The following is a 21,896-nucleotide window of genomic DNA, read 5'->3' as shown; positions in this document are numbered from 1 at the left end:
ACCCAAGTCGGACCTTCATCTCATCCATCCAGTCCATGATGTAGAGCATCTCCTGGAAGACTCTCTGTAGGCCCAGGTTGAGCTCCAGTCTTTGGCGTCGAGCTCTCAGGAGCTCCAGGAGGTAGTCCCACAGCCGTAGAACGTTGTCTTTGCGGACCGTGATGCGCTTGATGTCATGGTAATTCTCCGCCTCCAGCTCTGAGGCTACAGCGACTACCACCTGCACACGCTCCTCGTACGCCGCGATGTCCGTCTCGATGGCTTCGTGCTTCTTGGTGGCCGCCTCCACGGCTTGCAGATCAAAACCAAAGTTGTCCTGGATGGGACAAGCAACAAGGCTGAAGAGATTAGCATATGTAACTGTGACATTAGTGCTAAAAATTTTCTTTTTGAGAAGTTTTTCAGAATTTTCAATTTAAGTGTCATAAGGAATTTTTATGCTTGTTATATCTTCCAAAACTGCATACAAAAAATACTAGAAAACAATCTGTAGTTTATAAGACAGTAGTACTACAGTTGGCCAGAAGGGTTTGCCAAAAGCTAAAAAAAACATTAAACACAAGCGCAAGTGAGAAGCTTCATATGATGCATGTGAACTAACAAGGCCAGTTCGACCTGCGTGACTTGCGTGTACGTAACGCACCTGTGAGACGAGTCTCTGGTTCTCGCTTAGCCAGGTCTCCCTCATGGCTGCCTTGCGGTCGAATCGGCGGGCTAGCTGCTCCAACTTCTCCTGACGAATCAGCTCCGTCCTCAGAGCCAGTTCCCTCTCATGCTCCGCCTTCTCCAACCTCTCCCATCCCTACATACACAAACAAACCAGCTATCAGTCAAGTCAACAGAAGGGCCCTTGGTTAGCACTGCAAACAGCAATATGTTCATCTTCAAATATTCTCTCTAACAATGTTAAATATTTAAACATTCTATAAGGACAGGAAATCATGAGTGGAATAAAAATACTATAAAAGGCTTATAAAAGGATGTTTTGAAGTTCGTAACTAACTTTCATCCAAGTCAAATCTTACAGGGGTCCAAGCATTTGTACCATTCAATTCAATTCAATTTTACTTGTACAACGCTTTTAACAAGATAATGTCATAGAGCAGCTGTACAACTGTATACTATAAAAATAAAGTATATTACTTTATTATAACTAATAAAGTCAGAAGTTACTGAGCAAGTTGAAAGGATGTTCCGCATGAGCAGACTGTGAATCAGAGGCCTGGGATGCACACAGGACAGTCTTTATGATTACAGCAACAGTTCTTAGGTACAAGTCTACACTCTTGAGGTCTCCTTGGAATAATGCAGGCTTATCACAAATTCAGTCCAATTCAGTCCAAGTCTTTCATCTTTCAATCTTTAATGAAATTTTATACTTTCAAAGATTTTATGCCACTCAAAACCACTTTTTACTAGTTAACAATTACTGCAGGTCAATGAATCCAGGTTAAAGTATCAATTAAATTAAGTATAATTATAGTATTATAAAATAAGTAAAATTATTTGACCTTTTTAATCAAGTTTAGTCAATCAAATCAAATATTAGTTGAATCCCTAGTAAAGATATGGAATATGGAAAAAGAACCTTGTTGATGTCTGATATGAGTTTTCCCTCTCGAGGTATGTAGACTTTCTGATTGTTGGCTCGCATTTTGCTCTGAATGGTGAACAGCAGGACCTCCAGGTTGCCTTTTTCTGTAAACCTGCATAAACAAGACAAGTCAGTAATTAGGATGTTTTCACGTATAGTTCATTTTAAACATCCTGTTAAAGTGCACCTGAGAGCGAACAAGCTGCATATGGCCTTAGGGCTTTCCGTGTTCACAAGTGGACTCAAAAGGGGACTCGGTTCTCTTTCAGAAGATTTTAGCATTTCCTGAATGATATCTCAGACCACTAGCTGTTCCCACCACAACTCATCGACCACAGTTTAATAGTGAATATGTGTAACACTCAATAGTGTCACTGAAAATGGTTGCTATCATTTGATTTCATTTGGCTGAAAAATAGATCTCAGGTGAAACACCAGAAGCATTTTTGATGTTGAACCGTCAAAATCAACTCATGCTTCATGCCACAGAGCTAATGACTTTACTGGCTGATGGGGTTGGGGTAGATAAATGACATGCATAGACTACATATATTACACACATACTGTGTACTAAGGTATTAATACAGTAACTATTGTTCCTGACACTGACACAATACTATTATTATTGCTGTCTAACAACTTAAGTTCTATAGCATATATTATAGCTAGTGCCACAGTAGCTCTATGAGCTTACCTCTCATGTTTCTACTAACACTGCTGAGCCATCTGAGTTGTTTTTCTGTTATGTGACAACACTGGAGCTATGGTATGTCTGTACAGCAAACCTCAAGTTAACTGCAAAGCAAAATGTGAAGCGGCGTGAGACCACTTTGCTTTCACAGCGTACAAATCAAGTGGACCACAAAATGGACCAGAAAGGAACCGTACTCAGACCACCTCTGAGACCACTTAGAACACTGAAACGGACCAAGTGTCAATACACCCCGAGTTAATTTTTGGGTTCACATAGGCAAAATAAATAAATAAATAAATAAAAAATGCTGAGTCATGGATCAGAGACCACTTGGAGCACTGAAACGGACCAAGTGTGAAAACACCCTTATGTCCATTGAGCTGATCTATGCTTTTCACATCTTCGACAATACAGTCATATTAGGAACAAGGGACCTAAGAATATGGACCAAAATCATATTAAAGACAAACAGTACTGCTCAGGAGTAAGGAAGAACGGTAAAGTGTTCTCCAGTAGAAACTCACTTCGGAGGTTTCTCCACTGTTCGGTAGGTGTTAAAGGCCTGAAGCTGCTGCTGCACTCCAACCAGAGAGTTGGCAAACTTGCGATTATTGAGGATAATGATGGTCTGTTCAATCCACTCCAGAAGATCCGAGGCCAGAGATTCGTACTTCTCGATCATCTTCTCAGTCTCAATAGCGTTATCTAGCACCTGTGCACAAGGAATGTGGTGATTTTTTTTTTTTAGCAAAAATAAGTTAATGCTATAGAAAGGTTCAAAATGCAGCCTGGGAAACCTGTAAGCAGAGAAGTGTGAACTGTTGGAACACTGTGTTTATAAGTGTGCGCATCAAATTGACCAAAACAGTGGCATAATTTTAATAATTATACATTAATAATTAACATAGTGAATTAAAAGTATGATAAAATAGTTTCTGTGCACGTACTACAATTTCATGACCTTGATTTGGTATCTTGTTGCTTTATTAAGTTGTGCGCACCAAGTCACTGTCGGAGCTTGATATAAAAAATAATAAAATGCAAATTAATAGGATGTAATGGACCAAGTGTTATTTACCGCTGAATAACGGGGAAGGAAGCCATGCTGTTAAATTCAACCAACTTGCAACGACTAACGCGATAAATACGACTAAGAGAAATATACTGACAACATACTAGAAGCCTGTTAGATGTTTATTTCAGTGCTTGCCCACTTCTCAGTCATATATCACTGTATAGGATTTTTATTTTTTAAATCGTCTCTTGCTTTAGTGTAATATTGCAGTGGTTCCCAACCTGGGTCCAGAGTTCACAGGAGGGTCGCGGGAGCCGATATGATTTGAGGTCAAATAAAGATGCATAAAATGCTCCATTAATAGTTTTATATAAAAATATTTTTGTATGTTTTTAAAAAATCATGTGCTTACAATAAGGCAGTCAAAAAACAATTATCTCTTATATAAAATATTATTAACGATTTTACACTAGCCAATTGCGTTCACGTTCCAAGCAGGAAGGACTGTCATTGGCTGTTGTCGGTTCAGATAACGTGCGTGTCAACACAATATCAAAATCAAATGGAAAAATGTCAGAGAAATGAAAATGCGGTGATTTTTCATCAGATGTGAGGAAAAAGTTTAGACACTACGACAAAACCTACTTAAAAAACAAAGTCCCGCAACAGACCGGAAGTCCACAGTGATTTTAGACTGGCTGTTACTGCAATTACAGCTGACATACCATCGCTATTCAAAGGCATGCAAGCCCAAGGCGGACATTAGCGTTATGTGTTTACACTGAACGATATGATTAGCCTGGTAAAAATATGCAGTGTAATTGACAGTAGCCTACGTCCGTCCTTGCAAGTACATAACGGTATTCTAACGTCAATGTTTAACATTTCTTCATAATGTTCAGAATTCTGTACATATAATAACCTGAAAATAGAGAGAAGAAAATGTTCTGTATATTCATGTCAAAAATGTCATTAAAACTTGAAATTATTTATTAACTATTTATTTATATTAACTATATACTGTATATGTGTACATGTGTGAGTAGCATTAATATATATATATATATATATATATATATATATATATATATATATATATATATATATATATATATATATATATACACACACACACACACACACACACACACACACACACACACACACACACACACACACATGAGGGTTGGGGGGGCTCAGATTGTCATAAATATATATATATGTGGGGGGGGGGGCCCAAGGAAAAAAGGTTGGGAACCACTGTAATATTGTATAATATTTGACAGCAAATTTTCTAAATGGCGCACCCTGTAAACTGACCCATCTCTGAATTTGCACCAATTTCCCAGTGTAAATAATGATGTACCTTTAGGACTCATGTCGTCGACTCTGTATACGGTCCATAGTGAATTGGGACGGAGGACACTACCAGCTTTAAGAGCCTATATACAGTGATCCTGGAGTGTCTTACCTTTCCAATACGTTTGCCTTCCACTTTCAGTGCCTTCATCTTGGAGAAGTAGTGATAATAAGTGACAACATAGGTGATGATTGACTTTTCATCAGGATGGTCAACGCTGATATCTGCATTAGACAGAAATACACGTGTCGTACATAAGCATTTCAAAGCATCAATGTCTCCAAATCCCAAACATCAGTGAAACTTTCAGGCGAAACAGAAGGGCACGGCTTCCTCATTTCTCCCATAGACACAAAACAGGGAAGTGTTCGGAAGTGTGCTGTCTGAAGTGTGCCGTTTGAGCTTTCTACATGCGGAACATGGTCTGACGCTTTCTCACGCTGCTGTCCTTTGTTCTCTGCGGGATACTAAAGTTTTCAGCTGAGCTCTCAATGGGATACAACGCTCGCTGCTGAATTATGACTCCATAACATAACAATAAACAAGGTTCCACCATGAAACTTGCTAATCCACCCTTTCTGTAATAGCTAGCGGCGTACATAATGTCAGATGTCTATTATACATCATGTTTTTTAAAAAGTACATTCCACATTTTTTACTTTCCGCCACTAAAATCCAGCCAGACTTTTTCGGTAGCTGATTATATGATACCATCAAGTTGTACACACCAAAAGTATGTTGTTCTAGCAGTGTAATTTTGGAGACAGTGCAGCGGTAAAGTGTTTTTCCTCAGATGTGCACCAAACAAAAAAAAACAAAAACAAAAAAAAAAAAAAAAACCACATAGCGAGGTAGAAGTCTGGTGTGACCGCACCTTAATTAATAATAAGCAGCACCTCCATTTTTTTAGCAGCCAACAAGACCACAGTCCTGCCTTTATGTTCTATTACCTCACAAGACCAAGGCTTATGAATTCAGAGGTTCATGTAAGATAAAGAAGATGCGACGCAAAAGTAATGACTAGCAGAAACAAATGTGTCTTTCATTTCCTACATCCTTTCCCTTTCAGTGAATTCTGCTGGGTGCATTGTATTCGCATTTGGTCTGACCACTTTTAGCTGAAAAAGCCAAAAAGCATAGTTTCCAGAAGGCTCCCATAATGCTGTGGGTGAACTGTAAATGTTGGCACCCCTGTTAATTGTTTTAACACTTGGATTCTGTTGCTCCTCATCTCTGAAACCTCATCTAGAGCTTCTATTCCCTCAGATATAAAAGCTGCCCTTCTCATCATCATCAAGGTTTTGGATGTTTAGTGCGTATCTTTTAGTCAGGAAGGTGCATGTCGTATACTTTTAATTAGCTTTTACAGTAAAGCTTAAAGTAAAGTACATCAGTGGTCCTTAAGTGGACCTTAAAATATTTCCAGGTGACAGATAAGAGTACATGCTAAATGTACAAAAGAAGTACCTTAATGGTACCACACCAGAGACTAGTAAAAGTATTGTGTGGTAACTTTATTTCTAAGAGTTTAAGGAACATGTTAAACTGTAACACACCGGATCAATTTACTAGACAAAGACCAATTTTTGGTAACACTAAGAAGTGAAGATAACGTGTAAAATCGTAAAAACAACAACAAAAAAAGGTCTCCTATTGCGATGTCCTGATTTTGTGTTAGCGGAGGCTATTTTCTGCCTTCTGCTCCTCAGCTGCAAGGCTATAACAGCATTGTCCTACTTGCAGATATAGGGCACCATGAAGCCTCAAACAGTAGGTTACAGGCATAACTGACTAATGAGGAACAATGAATTTTTCTATTACACCAGATGGCGGTAATATAAAAAAAAAAACAAAAAAAAAACACCCTCTATCTTTGGAGCAAGCTAATCTCGAAGAACTGAAATATTAAACACAGTGTACTCTGATACTGCTAACGTTAGCAGTCCACATGCTGCTGTAATCTCATTGCCAAACATAGCAAGGTGATGTTAGGTTCATCGCGTTTAATTATGAAAGCAAGAGAGAAAGTGACGTGTAGAGAGACGCGGGAGAGAAAGCGACGTGTAGAGAGACGCGGGAGAGAAAGCGACGCGTAGAGAGACGCGGGAGAGAAAGCGACGTGTAGAGAGACGCAAGAGAGAAAGCGACGTGTAGAGAGACGCGGGAGAGAAAGCGACACGTAGAGAGACGCGGGAGAGAAAGCGACGCGTAGAGAGACGCAGGAGAGAAAGCGACGCGTAGAGAGACGCGGGAGAGAAAGTGACGTGTAGAGAGACGCGAGAGAGAAAGCGACGCGTAGAGAGACGCGGGAGAGAAAGCGACGCGTAGAGAGACGCGGGAGAGAAAGCGACGCGTAGAGAGACGCGGGAGAGAAAGCGACGCGTAGAGAGACGCGGGAGAGAAAGCGACGCGTAGAGAGACGCGGGAGAGAAAGCGACGCGTAGAGAGACGCGGGAGAGAAAGCGACGCGTAGAGAGACGCGAGAGAGAAAGCGACGCGTAGAGAGACGCGAGAGAGAAAGCGACGCGTAGAGAGACGCGGGAGAGAAAGCGACGCGTAGAGAGACGCGGGAGAGAACGTGACGCGTAGAGAGACGCGGGAGAGAAAGTGACGCGTAGAGAGACGCGGGAGAGAAAGTGACGTGTAGAGAGACGCGGGAGAGAAAGTGACGTGTAGAGAGACGCGGGAGAGAACGTGACGTGTAGAGAGACGCGGGAGAGAAAGTGACGTGTAGAGAGACGCGGGAGAGAAAGTGACGTGTAGAGAGACGCAGGAGAGAAAGCGACGCGTAGAGAGACGCAGGAGAGAAAGTGACGTGTAGAGAGACGCGGGAGAGAAAGTGACGTGTAGAGAGACGCAGGAGAGAAAGTGACGTGTAGAGAGACGCGGGAGAGAACGTGACGTGTAGAGAGACGCGGGAGAGAAAGTAACGTGTAGAGAGACGCGGGAGAGAAAGTGACGTGTAGAGAGACGCAGGAGAGAACGTGACGTGTAGAGAGACGCAGGAGAGAAAGTGACGTGTAGAGAGACGCGGGAGAGAAAGTGACGTGTAGAGAGACGCGGGAGAGAAAGCGACGCGTAGAGAGACGCAGGAGAGAAAGTGATGTGTAGTTTTAAACTGCTTGCAGAGACGCACCTTCTGGGTCCAGCAGCTTTGTGAGGCCCAAGTGCTGTTCAGCCAGGTTAAAGGCATTCTGCAGATTATAGTGGGCATTGGATTTCTTCAGCTTGTCAAAGTCTATCAGGTCAGGCCTGAAAGAGAGAGAGAGAGAGAGAGAGAGAGAAAGAGAGTGAGTGAGTGAGTGAGTGAAGGGAAGGAGAAGGGAAAAAGAAAGTGAGAGGAGTGAGTAAGAGAAGAGAGAGAGAGAGAGAGAGAGAGAGAGAGAGAAAGAGAGAGAGAGTGAGTGAGTGAGTGAAAGCAAGGAGAAGGGAAAAAGAAAGTGAGAGGAGTGAGTAATAGAGGAAGAGGAGAGTGCATGTGAACAAAAGAAAAACAGAGAGAGAAAGAGGAGAGAGAGAAAGAAAGAGGAGAGCACAAGGGGAAAAAGAAAGGATTGAGAGGAATGAATTTGAGAGAGAGAGAGGAGTGAGTGAGTGAGAGTGAAGAGAAGGGAAGGGAAGGAGAAGGGAAAAAGAGTGAGAGGAGTGAGTAAGAGAAAAAGAGCAGAGTGCATGTGAGTGAGAGAAAAACAGAGCGAGAAAAAAAAGAGAGAGGTGAATGAGTGAGTAGGGAGAGAAAGAGGAGAGAGAGGAAGCAAGAGGAGAGTGCGAGGGGGAAAAAGAATGTGAGAGGAATGTGTTTGAGAGAGAGAGAAAGAGAGTGAGTGAGTGAGTGAGTGAAGCGAAGGAGAAGGGAAAAAGAGTGAGAGGAGTGAGCAAGAGAGGAAGAGAATGAATGTGAGTGAGAAAAAAAAACAGGAGAGAGAGAAAGTGAGGTGAATGAGTGAATGAGAAAGAGGAGAGACAGAAAGCAAGAGGAGAGTGCGAGGGGGAAAAAGAAAGTGAGAGGAATGAGTTTGAGAGAGAGAGAGAGAGAGAGAGAGAGAGTGAGTGAGTGAGTGCGTGAGTGAGTGAGTGAAAGCAAGGAGAAGGGAAAAAGAAAGTAAGAGGAGGAAGAGAGGAAGATAATGAATGTGAGTGTGAAAGAAAACGGGAGAGAGAGAAAGTGAGGTGAATGAGGGAGTGAGAGAGAAAGAGGAGAGAGAGGAAGCAAGAAAAGAGTGCAAGGGGGAAAAAGAAAGTGAGAGGAAAGAGTTTGAGAGAGAGAGAGAGTGAGTGAGTGAAGGGAAGGAGAAGGGAAAAAGAAAGTGAGAGGAGTGAGTAAGAGAAGAGAGAGAGAGAGAGAGAGAGAGAGAGTGTGTGAGTGTGTGAGTGAGTGAGTGAGTGAGTGAGTGAGTGAAGGGAAGGAGAAGGGAAAAAGAAAGTGAGAGGAGTGAGTAAGAGAAGAGAGAGAGAGAGAGAGAGAGAGAGTGTGAGTGAGTGAGTGAGTGAGTGAAGGGAAGGAGAAGGGAAAAAGAAAGTGAGAGGAGTGAGTAAGAGAAGAGAGTGCACGTGAATGAGAAAAAAAACAGGAGAGAGAGAAAGTGAGGTGAATGAGGGAGTGAGAGAGAGAGAGAGAGAGAGAAAGAGGAGAGGGGAAAAAGAAAGTGAGAGGAATGAGTTTGAGAGAGAAAGAAAGAAAGAAAGAAAGCTCATATTAACACTCACCTGCTTTTTATTACTCCTTACTAGGCACTATTATGTATGTTTTGACTTAAGGAGAGGGAGGAAGAGAGAAAAAGGCGAGGAGGGGTGAAGGGGGGCTAGAGAGAGAGAGAGAGAGAGAGAGAGAGAGGGGTGCATCACACTGAACTATAATAGAGTTTCTATACCTGTGTTTGTGAATAAGTGCGTTGAAGGCCATGCCGTCTCTCCAGCTCGTGGTGAAATTGTGAATGTTGACATTTGGATAACTGTAACACAACAGAAAGGTCAAAGTTCAGGAGCAGACTCAGGGCTGGACCGAGTGTGAACCGAGTGTGAACTTTCAGCTCATCCCAATCGAGCAAGTCTAGTGATGAACTTTATCAGGCTTAGAAATGTCAAAGCTCAACTGGTATAAATGTCATGATATAAACAACAAGCCTTTAACTGAAATCTTTTTAAAGCCTCCTTTTAAATGAAGCATAAGACTGATTACCTGACACCTGACACCTGACACCATGGCACTGTGTGTGTGTGTGTGTGTGTGTGTGTGTGTTCACCCTGCAGTCTTCATCTGACACCACAGAAGCAGAGCATCCTTGGCAGACTTCTTTTCCTTGCTGTCTTCTGTCTCAACGCTAATGTCCTGAATCTGTCAGGCAGAATTCCAACCAAGATCTGCTCAAGTGCAAGTACTACACACTCTGAAGCTCACACACACACACACACACATCAATCACTTACCCTTCATACTGATGATAATATACCATACGTGACGTCTGTCTACTTGTAATCACATATTCATAGCTTATGCAAACTGTTTAAACACATCGTAATATACCGCTTTAAATGGATCATTCTTATATTATTCAATCTTAGCAGCACCACATCGATGAGTAAATTCACAGCAAGAAACATGTCAACCAATGGGGAAGGTCCACCACAGTCAGCTGACCTGGAAGCGCAGAATGATGGTCCAGATGAGGCCCAGTGTGAGGCGGTGGTTGCCATCAACAATGTCATGGGAGCCCATGTTCTCGAGGTGAACGCGCTGTTCTTTGAGGAACTGCAGAGCTTTGTCCACATTCTCCAGACAGTGAATTCTCATACGGCCTTTTGTGGGCTTCGGCTGTGGAGAACACCAATCATCATCAACGTCATTTCAAGACCTAATGCAAATTTTGTACTTTTTGTAAAAGAAGAAAGACATGTGTTGTTCAGATAAATTGGGGGATAAATTGTACAGTACAAATTCCGCTTTTCTTCCTGCGTCCCCATCAGTGACGTTAGGTGAAATGAGAGGAGTCTGCTGAATGCAGATGTACCAATGTAGCTAACAAGTAAATCTTAGCAGGCAGAGAGAAATCGGCTCACAAGCCCGAGGCTTGTGAAGTTACAGGTCAAGTTTCACCTAGATCAAGCTGGCATGAAACAAAAGTAACCACTACCTCAACAAATGCCCCACTACATGAAGCAAATGCCCCACTACCTAAAGCAAATGCCCCACTACCTGAAGCAAATGCCCCACTACCTGAAGCAAATGCCCCACTACCTAAAGCAAATGCCCCACTACCTGAAGCAAATGCCCCACTACCTGAAGCAAATGCCCCACTACCTGAAGCAAATCCACCACTACCTGAAGCAAATGCCCCACTACCTCAAGCAAATGCCCCACTACCTGAAGCAAATGCCCCACTACCTCAAGCAAATCCACCACTACCTGAAGCAAATGCCCCACTACCTGAAGCAAATGCCCCACTACCTGAAGCAAATGCCCCACTACCTGAAGCAAATCCACCACTACCTGAAGCAAATGCCCCACTACCTGAAGAAAATGCCCCACTACCTGAAGCAAATGCACCACTACCTGAAGCAAATGCCCCACTACCTGAAGCAAATCCACCACTACATGAAGCAAATGCCCCACTACCTGAAGCAAATGCCCCACTACCTGAAGCAAATGCCCCACTACCTCAAGCAAATGCCCCACTACCTCAAGCAAATCCACCACTACCTGAAGCAAATGCCCCACTACCTGAAGAAAATGCCCCACTACCTGAAGCAAATGCACCACTACGATAGCGTTTTTTAATGATAGCTTTGTGTCCTGTGACTGGCTGTGTCCTGAACTGCATACGAGCAAACAAGTAGTGTGCTGAATTTGTGCACTGCCATGGGTTACCTGTTATATAGGATTTTACAATACTATTCAATATGCTGCTGGTGTGAACAGGTTGTATAGAAGACCAAAATTCTATATAAAACAGGTAACACCACTGCTATTATACTCCAATAAGCTTCATCAGGCCAGAATGAATAGGGGTATGGACTCCAGAAAACTGTGATAATGCCCTTAGCCTCAAACTAGCCACCAAAGTCCTGTAACACATCCCACAGGCTGCGGAAACTTGGCCACAGACTACAACTGAACTTGCCATCAAATTCTGATCTAGAACCAGTTCTCCCATCTTCATTACCTTGAATCCATGCTGATGGAACTGATAATAATGAAATTGTTGCTTAAAATGAAAGGGTATCTGCCCTGGGAGACACGAGACCATAAAAACGCTTAAGAAACGCTTTTGGTGTGACTTGACCTTTATGATTAATAAAGAACATCATATTATAGGCTATTGTCTTTGCACGCTACATACCAGTCTCTCTCCAGACAGCACCTCCAGGAGCTTAATGAGCATGCGGCCGTCCCTCAGATCCATGTAGAGGTCTGTGATGCGGCAGGAGACTCGGGCCAGGTGGGAGTTCACCCATTTGGTAAAGGTCTTCTTCTGCACTGCTTCTCGCTCATCTGTCGAGAAAAGAAAGGATTATGTTAAAGCAAAGACATAAATCCATAGAACAAAATGGTGTGGTAATGAGTGGATCGTCTTATCGTCTTATATATGTATAGCCGTCCTATTTATGCCCATCAGGTGCTGTTTGTAATTTTTCTAGTGTTAATAGACAGGTAATATTATAATTTAAAGATAGCATAGAGAAAGAATGTGGTCTGCAATGTATCTTGCTAGTTTTTTCTTCTTTTTCAGGATTTTGAAAAGATTTCTGGCCTGGAAATTAGCTCTTTCTTTAAGAGGCAACTAATGAGACATATGTACTTTCAACAGGAAGGGTGCACACTCAGAAAAAAGGCTACTAAACTGGACCTTTTCCTTGTCGTGGTGGTATCTTTAGTGTAAAACCTAGTGTATAGACCTTTAGTCTACTGTGTAACTGTAAAAAACGTAATTACCTTCTAGAGTAAAGTTTTAAAGGTATACCACATGTACTTTTCTAGGTAAAAGATGCATATTAAAGGTACAGAAGGGGTGCACTTGAGAATACCATGACCAATGACAAGGAAAGGTACAGTTTAGGAGGTTTTTTTTCCTGAAAGTGTGGGGTGGTTGAAAGAAAGGAAACTGCTTTTCAGTGTTGTCAGTGCCAACTGTGATTTGCCACACATGCAGTAGAGGGTGCTGCAAATTACAAGTTGCTTCTTTAAATTCATGTCGAAGTGAAAAGGGCAGTTTATGGGCCATTCCTTCCAGTAAATTGCTTACAAACAATCCAAAATACAAGCTGCCAAAACCAGAAACCCCCCCCTCCTATTTTCCAGCACCGCATTTGTCTGAGTAGACCTCTTGTTTCCAGTGAGTGGTCATTAGCAGAAACACAATAACTTTAATGCTGCTGAAGCATCTAACGCCAGTTTGATCACTCTGCATGTTTTCTCTCAGGCTTGTTGGGTGGTCTAGGGGAGCTGTGAGGCCATAAAGCAAGCTTTCACCTATATATCCACCCGTCCACATACGCACACAACCCACCCACCCACCCACCCACCCGCTTGGCTCAACGAAGTGTGTCAACGCCAACGCCTTTGCTGGATGAAGCATTTGCCTAATGCTCTCCAAAGCTTGTTGCCATAGAAATCTGGAGCAAAGATTTGCAGCCTCTCTGCGCACAACATTGGAACACACCAATTTCTCAACAGATCTCGCAACTAATGAGACTTTTACAAAATAAATACAATAGCTCTGGATACTACAGATGTTAGCAGTTAAGGACAAGGACAAGGACAAGAACTTGGGCTGATAGAACATCTGATTTACTCCACACAATTGCTGTAAATGTGTTTCAATGTTTGCCCAACAGACATTCCATGCACATTCACACTATCATCTTTTTATAACCAAGTTGAACTACAGTTATGTGAGAAAATGGAGGTTAAAGCTGGACAGTATGAATCTGTAAATCTAAGACACACAGTCAGAGAGAACACGAAAGTCAGGACTAAGCAGCAGTTCAGACTGCACTCATCTGTCATACTGCATGGGCCAGAGAAAAGATCTTCAGCTCTATGTGTGTTCTCCCACACTGAAGCGCTCTAAAAGCCACCAGGGGCTCACTGCCCTCATAAAGGCAGAGAATCTACACTGCTTTGCGTAAGTATTTGCCCCCTGATCATTTCTATATGTTGAAGTGTTACAAAATGTGGAAACGTTAAAATGGACGTAATTGGGATTTCTACCATCTGATTTACACAATATGTCTAACATGTCTTTGGGCTTCTAGGAAAAGGTGTATTTCTATCGAGATCATGCTACTTTACCTGACTTCTGATGGCAAACTGGTTGCACCAGAACTAATTTAGGGGTTTCGCAACATGAGGGTGAATACTTTGTTTTCAACTTTTACATTATTTACTTAGAACTAAACCTATTCACTTACTACAGACTTTTAAAGATAGCTTTTTATAGAAGGGATAAGCTTTTTTTCCCCTCAGTAATCTCTGTTATTTTGTTTGAAAGTCTGTTTTTTCTGCTGGAAACTAGTGCCTATGAAAGTATACCCATGGAAGTGTGGAAAGCCAATCAGATTGCAAAGGATATCAGAGCCTCTGTGACCCATGAGTGGAGTATCTGAGGCTGAGTCTGTTGAGATTTGGCTCCTCAATATTAATCCTTTTTGCGTTATTATTACGTTTGCCATTGTGTATACGGCCATTCTGCCCTACACCTGGACGTCTCATTAAGATTAATCATTTTTACCCCACATCGTTTAAACGTCTTTCTCGTGAAATGATGCTTATGTTCTCCATCAAATCTACCATGTCATACACTTGATAAACATTAAACAACCATAATTTGAGTTCAAGGAAGCTCAGAAATATCTGAATCTGTCATGACCATATGAGGAATGTGTATATATCAAATCATGGATCTGGTAGTTAAAGGTTTAAGTTCAGAAGCACTGATATACGTATAAACACCTGTTTCAGCTCAGTATAAACACTCTGAGTGCACACACACAAATTTAATGTGATACATCGACTACTTTCACAATACTATTAACAGAAAAGTGACGAGGGTCAAATAAAAGGAAATTGGTGGCCTAGCGCGTGTCCTGACACTCACTAAACACACACTATGCTCTAAACACCACTCTGCATGGAAGAACACACACCCGATCCTGTGTGTCCAATCATGAAGTAGGCAACACACACATATATGTGCGCACGCATGCACACATGCACACACGCACAGACACACACACACACACACACACACACACACACACACACACACACACACAAAGCAAAACACCTACACATCTGCAGGTTTAAATCACACCCATGCATGGGCTGTTCCAAAAACAAATTACTTTTGATATAATTTGATATATTTTTGTAATTTATTTGAGTAATTTAATTGAATATTGAAAGATTAAGGGATCTGAAATAACCCTATACGTTAAGTAAGAAATAAAACACGATGGGGTGATGTAATGTTACCCAACACAGAACCTAGTTACTGTTTCATCTCAAAGTTAATTATTTTCCAATAACAGCACATACTGAAAGGTTTTATTCCTCTTATTCCACAGTTACATTGTTTTATTACCTAAAGAACACATACTTTTTTTTTGTCTGTTTATAGTTACATTTAATGTTCTGGAACTTCTGTGATAGAAGTTAGTTCCTGTTATCACAAACATTATAGCAGGTATAAACCTGTGGGCTCAGAAAATGACCGACCAATCGGACCAATCAGAATCCAGCATCGATTCTGTAATTCAAATGATTTATGCTGTGAATCAAACAGTGCCGTGTATAAAATGATTCAAGAGATGATTTACCGTTTTTAGAGACGTCACCAATCCGGTAAGTAAAGTAAAAATAAAACTGATCTTTTTTTAACTGGAAATGTTTACATCCAAAGAGATTTGTCTGGTGTATCTTTTTTTTAGGATTGATTTTTTTATACTTTTTTTTTATTATATTTACAATATTTACAGATGGGTATCAAGTAATACTCAAGGTTTTAGTATCAGTATCAAAGAAAAAAATGGTACTGTGCCATTTCTAACTGCTTTTAATAATAATAATAATAACAATAACAGCAATAATAATAATATTATTATTATTATTGTGTTTAACACATTTACAAGACCCACTTAACACTGCTAATTTATATATATATATATATATATATATATATATATATATATATATATATATATATATATATATATATATATATAAAATATTAATATTTTAGATTTATAGTATAATTTATATTCATTTGTTTTTAAATTAAGTTTTATTTCCACACAATTTTTTTTACTTGTTTGCTAATTGTAATTTCCTTAAAGTAGTTATATCTAATAACAAAAAAAATCTATATCTTGGCCTGTCACAATTATTACATAATTCCGTTTGTACTTTACTTTTAGTCTCTATTACATTACTACATTAATATAATAAACTGTTTGTGCTGTCATATTTAAAAAGATTTTTGTGGCTAAAAGCTTTATTCTATGAACTATTTGTTGCTATGTTTTGTGATCTAAGACAATAATATTCAGTGGACTTCTGTATTGTGTGTGTATTATCGCAGTGCTGTTACGCTTGACTCCGGCAGAGACTCAACAGCAGGGATAATTCAATCATTTGCAAGACAGTCATCAGCCACAATTTCACAACTGCGACAGGGCTAGATACATCATCAATCAACATGCTTATTTTTATATTGTCTTTATAGGCTCACTATCAGCCATTATGATATTTGATCAGTCAAAGTTCATACTGTACTGGAACAAGGGTGGGAAATATCAGTACAGTATAACATGCAATATACAGTATCGGCTACTAAATAGTGCAAAAGTTGCTCTAGATGTGATACGCAGAGAGCCAATGGGTTCCTGCTTAACATGGGCCTAACACACACACACACACATACAGAGGGAAAGAGGGAAAGAGGGAAAGAGAGAGAGAGAGAGAAAACAGCGAGAGAAAAAGAGAGAGACAGAGAGAGAGAGACAGAGAGAAAGAGAGAGAGAGTGAGAGAGAGAGACTGAAACATAGAAAAAAAGAGAAAGCAACAGAGAAACAGAGAGAGAGACAGAGAGACTGAAACATAGAGAGAAAGAGAGAGAGAGCGATAGAGAGAGAGAGAGAGAGAGAGAGAGAGAGAGAGAGAGAGAGAGAGAAAACAGAGAGAAAAAGAGAGAAACAGAGAGAGAGAGACAGAGAGACTGAAACAGGGAGAAAGAGACAGCAACAGAGAAACAGAGAGAGAGAAACAGAGAGACACAGAGAGAGACACACACAGAGAGAGAGAGAGAGAGAGAGAGAGAGAGAGAGAGAGAGAAACAAACACAGAGAGAGAAACAGAGACAAAAACAGAGAGAGACTAAACCACAGAGAGACAGAGACAGAAAGAGAGAGACAGAGACAGAAAGAGAGAGACAGAGAGAGAGAGAGTGTGTGTGTGTGTGTGTGTGTGTGTGTGTGTGTGTGTGTGTGTGTGAGAGAGAGAGAGAGAGAGAGAGAGACAGAGAGAAAGGAGAGAGAAAGAATGTTGAATACCAAATGTAGTTTTCACAAGTCAGTGATTTTACTAGATGCTCTCCAAAATGAATAACTCAATTAACACAGACAAAGAGAGAGAGAGAGAGAGACAGAGAGAGAGAGAGAGAGAGAGAGAGAGAGAGAGACAGACAGACAGCAGGCAAACCCGGGATAACTAAAGGCCAAAGCATGTGATTCTACATCAGCAGCTCAGGGAAAAGGTAGTGATTTAGGAATAGCTAGGATTTAGGATTAGCTTCCTCATTTCTAAAGATAAATAATGCATAGATGCCCTTGCTCAATGATCGAGACTGCATCATGATAAAGCCCACAACAAGATCAGCCATGACTATGCTTCTATGCTTCGATACAGGCTAAGACAAGTGGACGTGAAATAGTATATGAAACGGAAAGGTAATAAAAATATGTTGTGTACACTTTATTAGGAACACCTTTACACCTGAACGTTCATGCAATTATCCAATCAGCCAATCATGTGGTAGCAGTGCAATGCATAAAATCATGCAGATACAGGTCGAGTGTGTCAGTTAATGTTCACATCAGAGTGAAGAAAAAGTGTGATCTCTGTGACTTTAACCATGGCATGATTATTGGAGCCAGATGTGCTGGTTTGAGTATTTCAGAAACTGCTGATCTCCTGGGATTTTCACTCCTGGGAGTTTACACAGCATGGTGTGAAAAACACAAAACACGTCACACGTTCTCTGGGCAGAAACACCTTCAAGGTGGAAGACTACAGTAATTCATATAAGCACTCTTTACAGCCACGGTGAGCAGAAAAGCATCACTGAATGCACAACACGTCGAACCTTGAGGTGGATGGGCTACAACAGCAGAAGACCACATCAGGTTCCACTCCTGTCAGCTGAGAACAGGAATCTGAGGCTACAGTGGGCACAGGTTCAGCAAAACTGGACGGGAAAAAGACCACGCAATGGTTTTACAATCCTCAACTGTCCAACTATGCACTGCTCTGCTGCCACAGGATTGGCTGATGGGATAACTGCAGGAATGAGCCAGTGTAGAAGTTTTCCTAATAAAGTGGATGACGAGCGCATTTTAGAGCAGTTCCGAGCTATATTTACGTAAATGCAAATCAATAAAAGCATGAAAATTTAAAAAAAAACAACTTTTGAACAGATACTAAATATAGTTCTGATACACAGTATGTATAAATGCTCCTTTACGTCTAACAGATTGTTTGCCAAATATAACTTATATAATTTTCTCCTTTTCCCAGACACAGCAGTTATTCTTTATTACATTTAATGTAACCCATTAAAGGTCCATTTATTCAGAGAGCCAATAGGGAACAGTAGATAAGGACTGTATTTACTGAGTTAAGGATGCTCGTGCTGTTAAAAGCCTCTTCAGTTACGCTGACGTGCTGCAAAGTGACTGCTTCTGCAGCTCGCTCAAAAACGATGCATCAACAATAAGAGCGCTGCAGTTAGTCAATACTCAAGTGCCATGAGGCTATTTCAAGCCTGGATACTACCACCTGGCTTAATGGTGCTAGTGGAGTTTAAAGCAGCTGCGTGTGTGTTTCTCTCTCTCTCTCTCTCTCTCTCTCTCTCTTTGGGTCAATGCCAATACCATTATGCAAGCTGTTTTATTTGACCTTGACCCTGGCTGGAGGGACATTTTGCATCTTTAATGAGAATGACTACACCATTTCTGACTCTGTCCTTAACTACGAGCTCCAGTGATCTGATCATGGGATTGTGATATACTAACAGCATGATACAAAGTTTTTCTATAACTTCTGAAAAAACTTTTTCCTTTAAGTATATATACAAGTTTATAAATGTAGAGCTAGGTTTCAATGTTTTCAATTTTCTGCCATTTTCTCCCTTTTCACTTCTTGAGAAGTTAAACGCTATAAATTTCTTTGTGATTGAGATACATGCAATAGGGAAACATATTTCAGTTCAGAAAAGCCTGCTGTTTTCAGAACTACACACAGTAAAAAACGTCAAAATTTGGCCATGTGAAGGGTTTTTCCAGGCCACCACAGATATTTTATCCAATTTATACAATTAGAGTTGTGACTCTAATTTACACGGTTAGCATCATGATACGATACAGATATTTCCAAAGATATTTCCACATATTACTTTATTATAAGAAAGAAAGAAAAAAAAAAAAAAAGCAGTTTCACTTTGAACCACTTGATGTCAGGTGAGGAATGCAAGACTGGACCACTGAAGGTTCAAAGATGCAAAGTAGATAAATGTGAATTTCTGTTTTTCTTAAACTAATCAAACATAATGGCAAATCCAAAAAATATGTCAGCAGTTTCCCCAAGTTTAACTGCAGTGTTATTCATCACTTATAGAAACAACACGAAGTTGCAAGCAGATAATATATTGGGTTGTACAGTTAGAATTACTGTTTAAATTATATTTGTATACATATATTCTATAGGGTAATTACACAGCTTCCATTATGTACAGGGGGGGTCATATATTATACTTAAGCAAAGCTATAGGTATTGAATATAATTCTTAATTGCTTAATAGTGGAAGTAAATGGTTTGACATAAAACTTTCAGGAAAAGTCAGGAATCATTTTATTTCACTTGCAAATTTGTATCAATTTACACAAAATTTATTTGTATGAAATGGTTAAGGAAAAGGTTAGGTAGAGGGTTATTGTTCATACCTTAGTTTGCATTAAATCTAACAAAATACACAGTATTAAACAGTTAAAAATGCAAACTTTTAAAAATAAGAAACTGACATGCGGACGACATGTGATGACATTATCAGAAGGAGCTATCTAGCGATCACATGCTGTTTATTGACTAGCACCTCAATGCCAAATATCTCAGATTGTCATTAACAAACAGAAATCTTATTATAGCTCCCAGACGGTCGAATAGATAAGGCATTTCCCGCAGTCAATACTTCAAAACGTCATACAGCAGGCAAACCAAGCCACATATCGCAGCACACTGTGACTTTTAACGAAGTGCGATGAGCTCGAGGAATTCTCTTAACGTTATCTGTGCCACGTCAAACCTCGATCTCAACACTACTTATGATATCATAGGACAAAATTATACATTATACACATGGGTGTGGCTAAAACATCCTTGTGTATATGTGTGTGTGTGTGTAAGGTTTGCTGTACTTGAAATCTATAAATGTCAGTAGAATAAGGGAACGAGACAAGACAATGTTTAGAAGGACATTGATTCCTAGATTGTATTGAACGTACTTTGCCTTGAAGTACAGCCTAATGGAGGTTACTGCCAATGTAGGCCATCCAGATATATCCTGCATTCTCCATTTATACACACCGCACAAGGCTGTCTATGCCGGGAGGGGAGGAGTGTCAATAGCAAAATTGTATTTATGGCTTGAGTTTAATCATCACAGGTACTTCTAAAGGTTTCTATGGTGTACAGTGCATTTCGCATAGAAAATCTTAAAACCTAAAACTGTTATTCATCCAAACAACACTTGAAGAATCTGTTTTTCTGATGGTGCGATGTTATTTAATTCAGTATCAAATCAGAACTTGTAAACATAGCATAATGTACTGACAACAGCGACATCAGCTTCTTTGGTGATGATCTGGCTATTTTTTCAGCTGTTAATTAAGCAATATCGTACGAGCGAAAGTGCTGTTATACTGAATATTGTCACGGCTGTAATCTGGTCGCAGGCAAGCGGTCGAGAGTTCGAGTGCCACAGGTAATCAGAGCGGTGCCGATATTCAGGAACAACACGACGATTGCGAGTGTGATACTGCTTTTATATAACTGTTCTATTAATAAGAAATTAATATCAAGTAACTGACCATTCAGACACAGTATGGTGAAATATTTTACCAGAAATAGTTCCCGAAAAAAAGCCGCAGCTGGAAAGAGCGTTGCGTGTTGCCATGCCAACGCGCAGACTCACTGCCAGCCTGTAGTAAGTGTGGTAGCGGTTTCAGAGTAACGAACTATTGCTAGAATTGGAATTTGATGTAGCAAACACAGACAAGCAGAGTGATACAAACAGTGAAATGCCCCAGTGCTGTTATACTAAATATCAGCACTCTTAAGACGCCAATCAAATTAATGGACCGGGAACTAACTGGTGTATAATAATACATATAATATACATCCTCTCAGGTTTTATAAACAAGAAAGTCAAATTCTCTACGCAGTGATGGGACTGACATAAAAGTACAAATCTCCAAGTGCAACAGAACTTCAAGTTGGGACTCTTAATCTTGGTACCAAGATACGCCATCAACAAACGGCATCACTTCCTGTGGTAGTTTAGGAAATGAGGTCTACGTGAAGTATCCTAGGATTTGGTGCTACCATTTATTAACCAGATATATACACTATATACAACCAGATGTATACACATTTACACAGAATGGTACCAAAAACATCCAATGAGCAGCAGTCCTGCTGGGAGAAGCGCTTTGTTGATGTCGGAGGAGAATGGCCAGACTGATTCAAGCTGACAGGAAGGCTATGGTAATGCAAATAATTACTCTTTACAACCGTGGTGAGCAGAAAAGCACCAGAATGCATGTCTAATCATTGAAGTGGATGTGCTACAACAGCCGAAGACCACGTTGGGTTCCACTCCTGTGAGCCATGAACAGGAATCTGAGCTTACACTGGGCTCAGGCACTCTAAAACTGGAAGATTGAAGTTGAAGATTGAAAACAAGC

General features: G+C 40.5%; 1 protein-coding gene across 2 annotated transcripts in view; it reads right to left on the bottom strand.

Annotated features, from left to right (window-relative positions):
• Positions 1-21,896, bottom strand: part of LOC113544387 (spectrin beta chain, non-erythrocytic 1) — an 85,135-nt gene that overhangs the window by 29,248 nt on the left and 33,991 nt on the right. For both annotated transcript variants that reach the window (XM_053230850.1, XM_053230849.1), the window contains 10 exons: positions 12,001-12,152; positions 10,302-10,475; positions 9,907-9,998; positions 9,535-9,615; positions 7,800-7,915; positions 4,775-4,887; positions 2,813-3,000; positions 1,589-1,706; positions 644-802; positions 14-316 (listed from right to left, as the gene is read on the bottom strand). In XM_053230850.1, coding sequence (XP_053086825.1) covers positions 14-316; positions 644-802; positions 1,589-1,706; positions 2,813-3,000; positions 4,775-4,887; positions 7,800-7,915; positions 9,535-9,615; positions 9,907-9,998; positions 10,302-10,475; positions 12,001-12,152 — 1,496 coding nt within the window. The remainder of the gene's footprint in view (positions 1-13; positions 317-643; positions 803-1,588; positions 1,707-2,812; positions 3,001-4,774; positions 4,888-7,799; positions 7,916-9,534; positions 9,616-9,906; positions 9,999-10,301; positions 10,476-12,000; positions 12,153-21,896) is intronic.

This window comes from Pangasianodon hypophthalmus, chromosome 28 (genome assembly GCF_027358585.1).
Source record: "Pangasianodon hypophthalmus isolate fPanHyp1 chromosome 28, fPanHyp1.pri, whole genome shotgun sequence".
In the NCBI taxonomy this organism is placed as follows: Eukaryota; Metazoa; Chordata; class Actinopteri; order Siluriformes; family Pangasiidae; genus Pangasianodon; species Pangasianodon hypophthalmus.
Note: the sequence above shows the minus strand (reverse complement) of the source record. Positions and strands in the feature narration are given on the sequence as shown.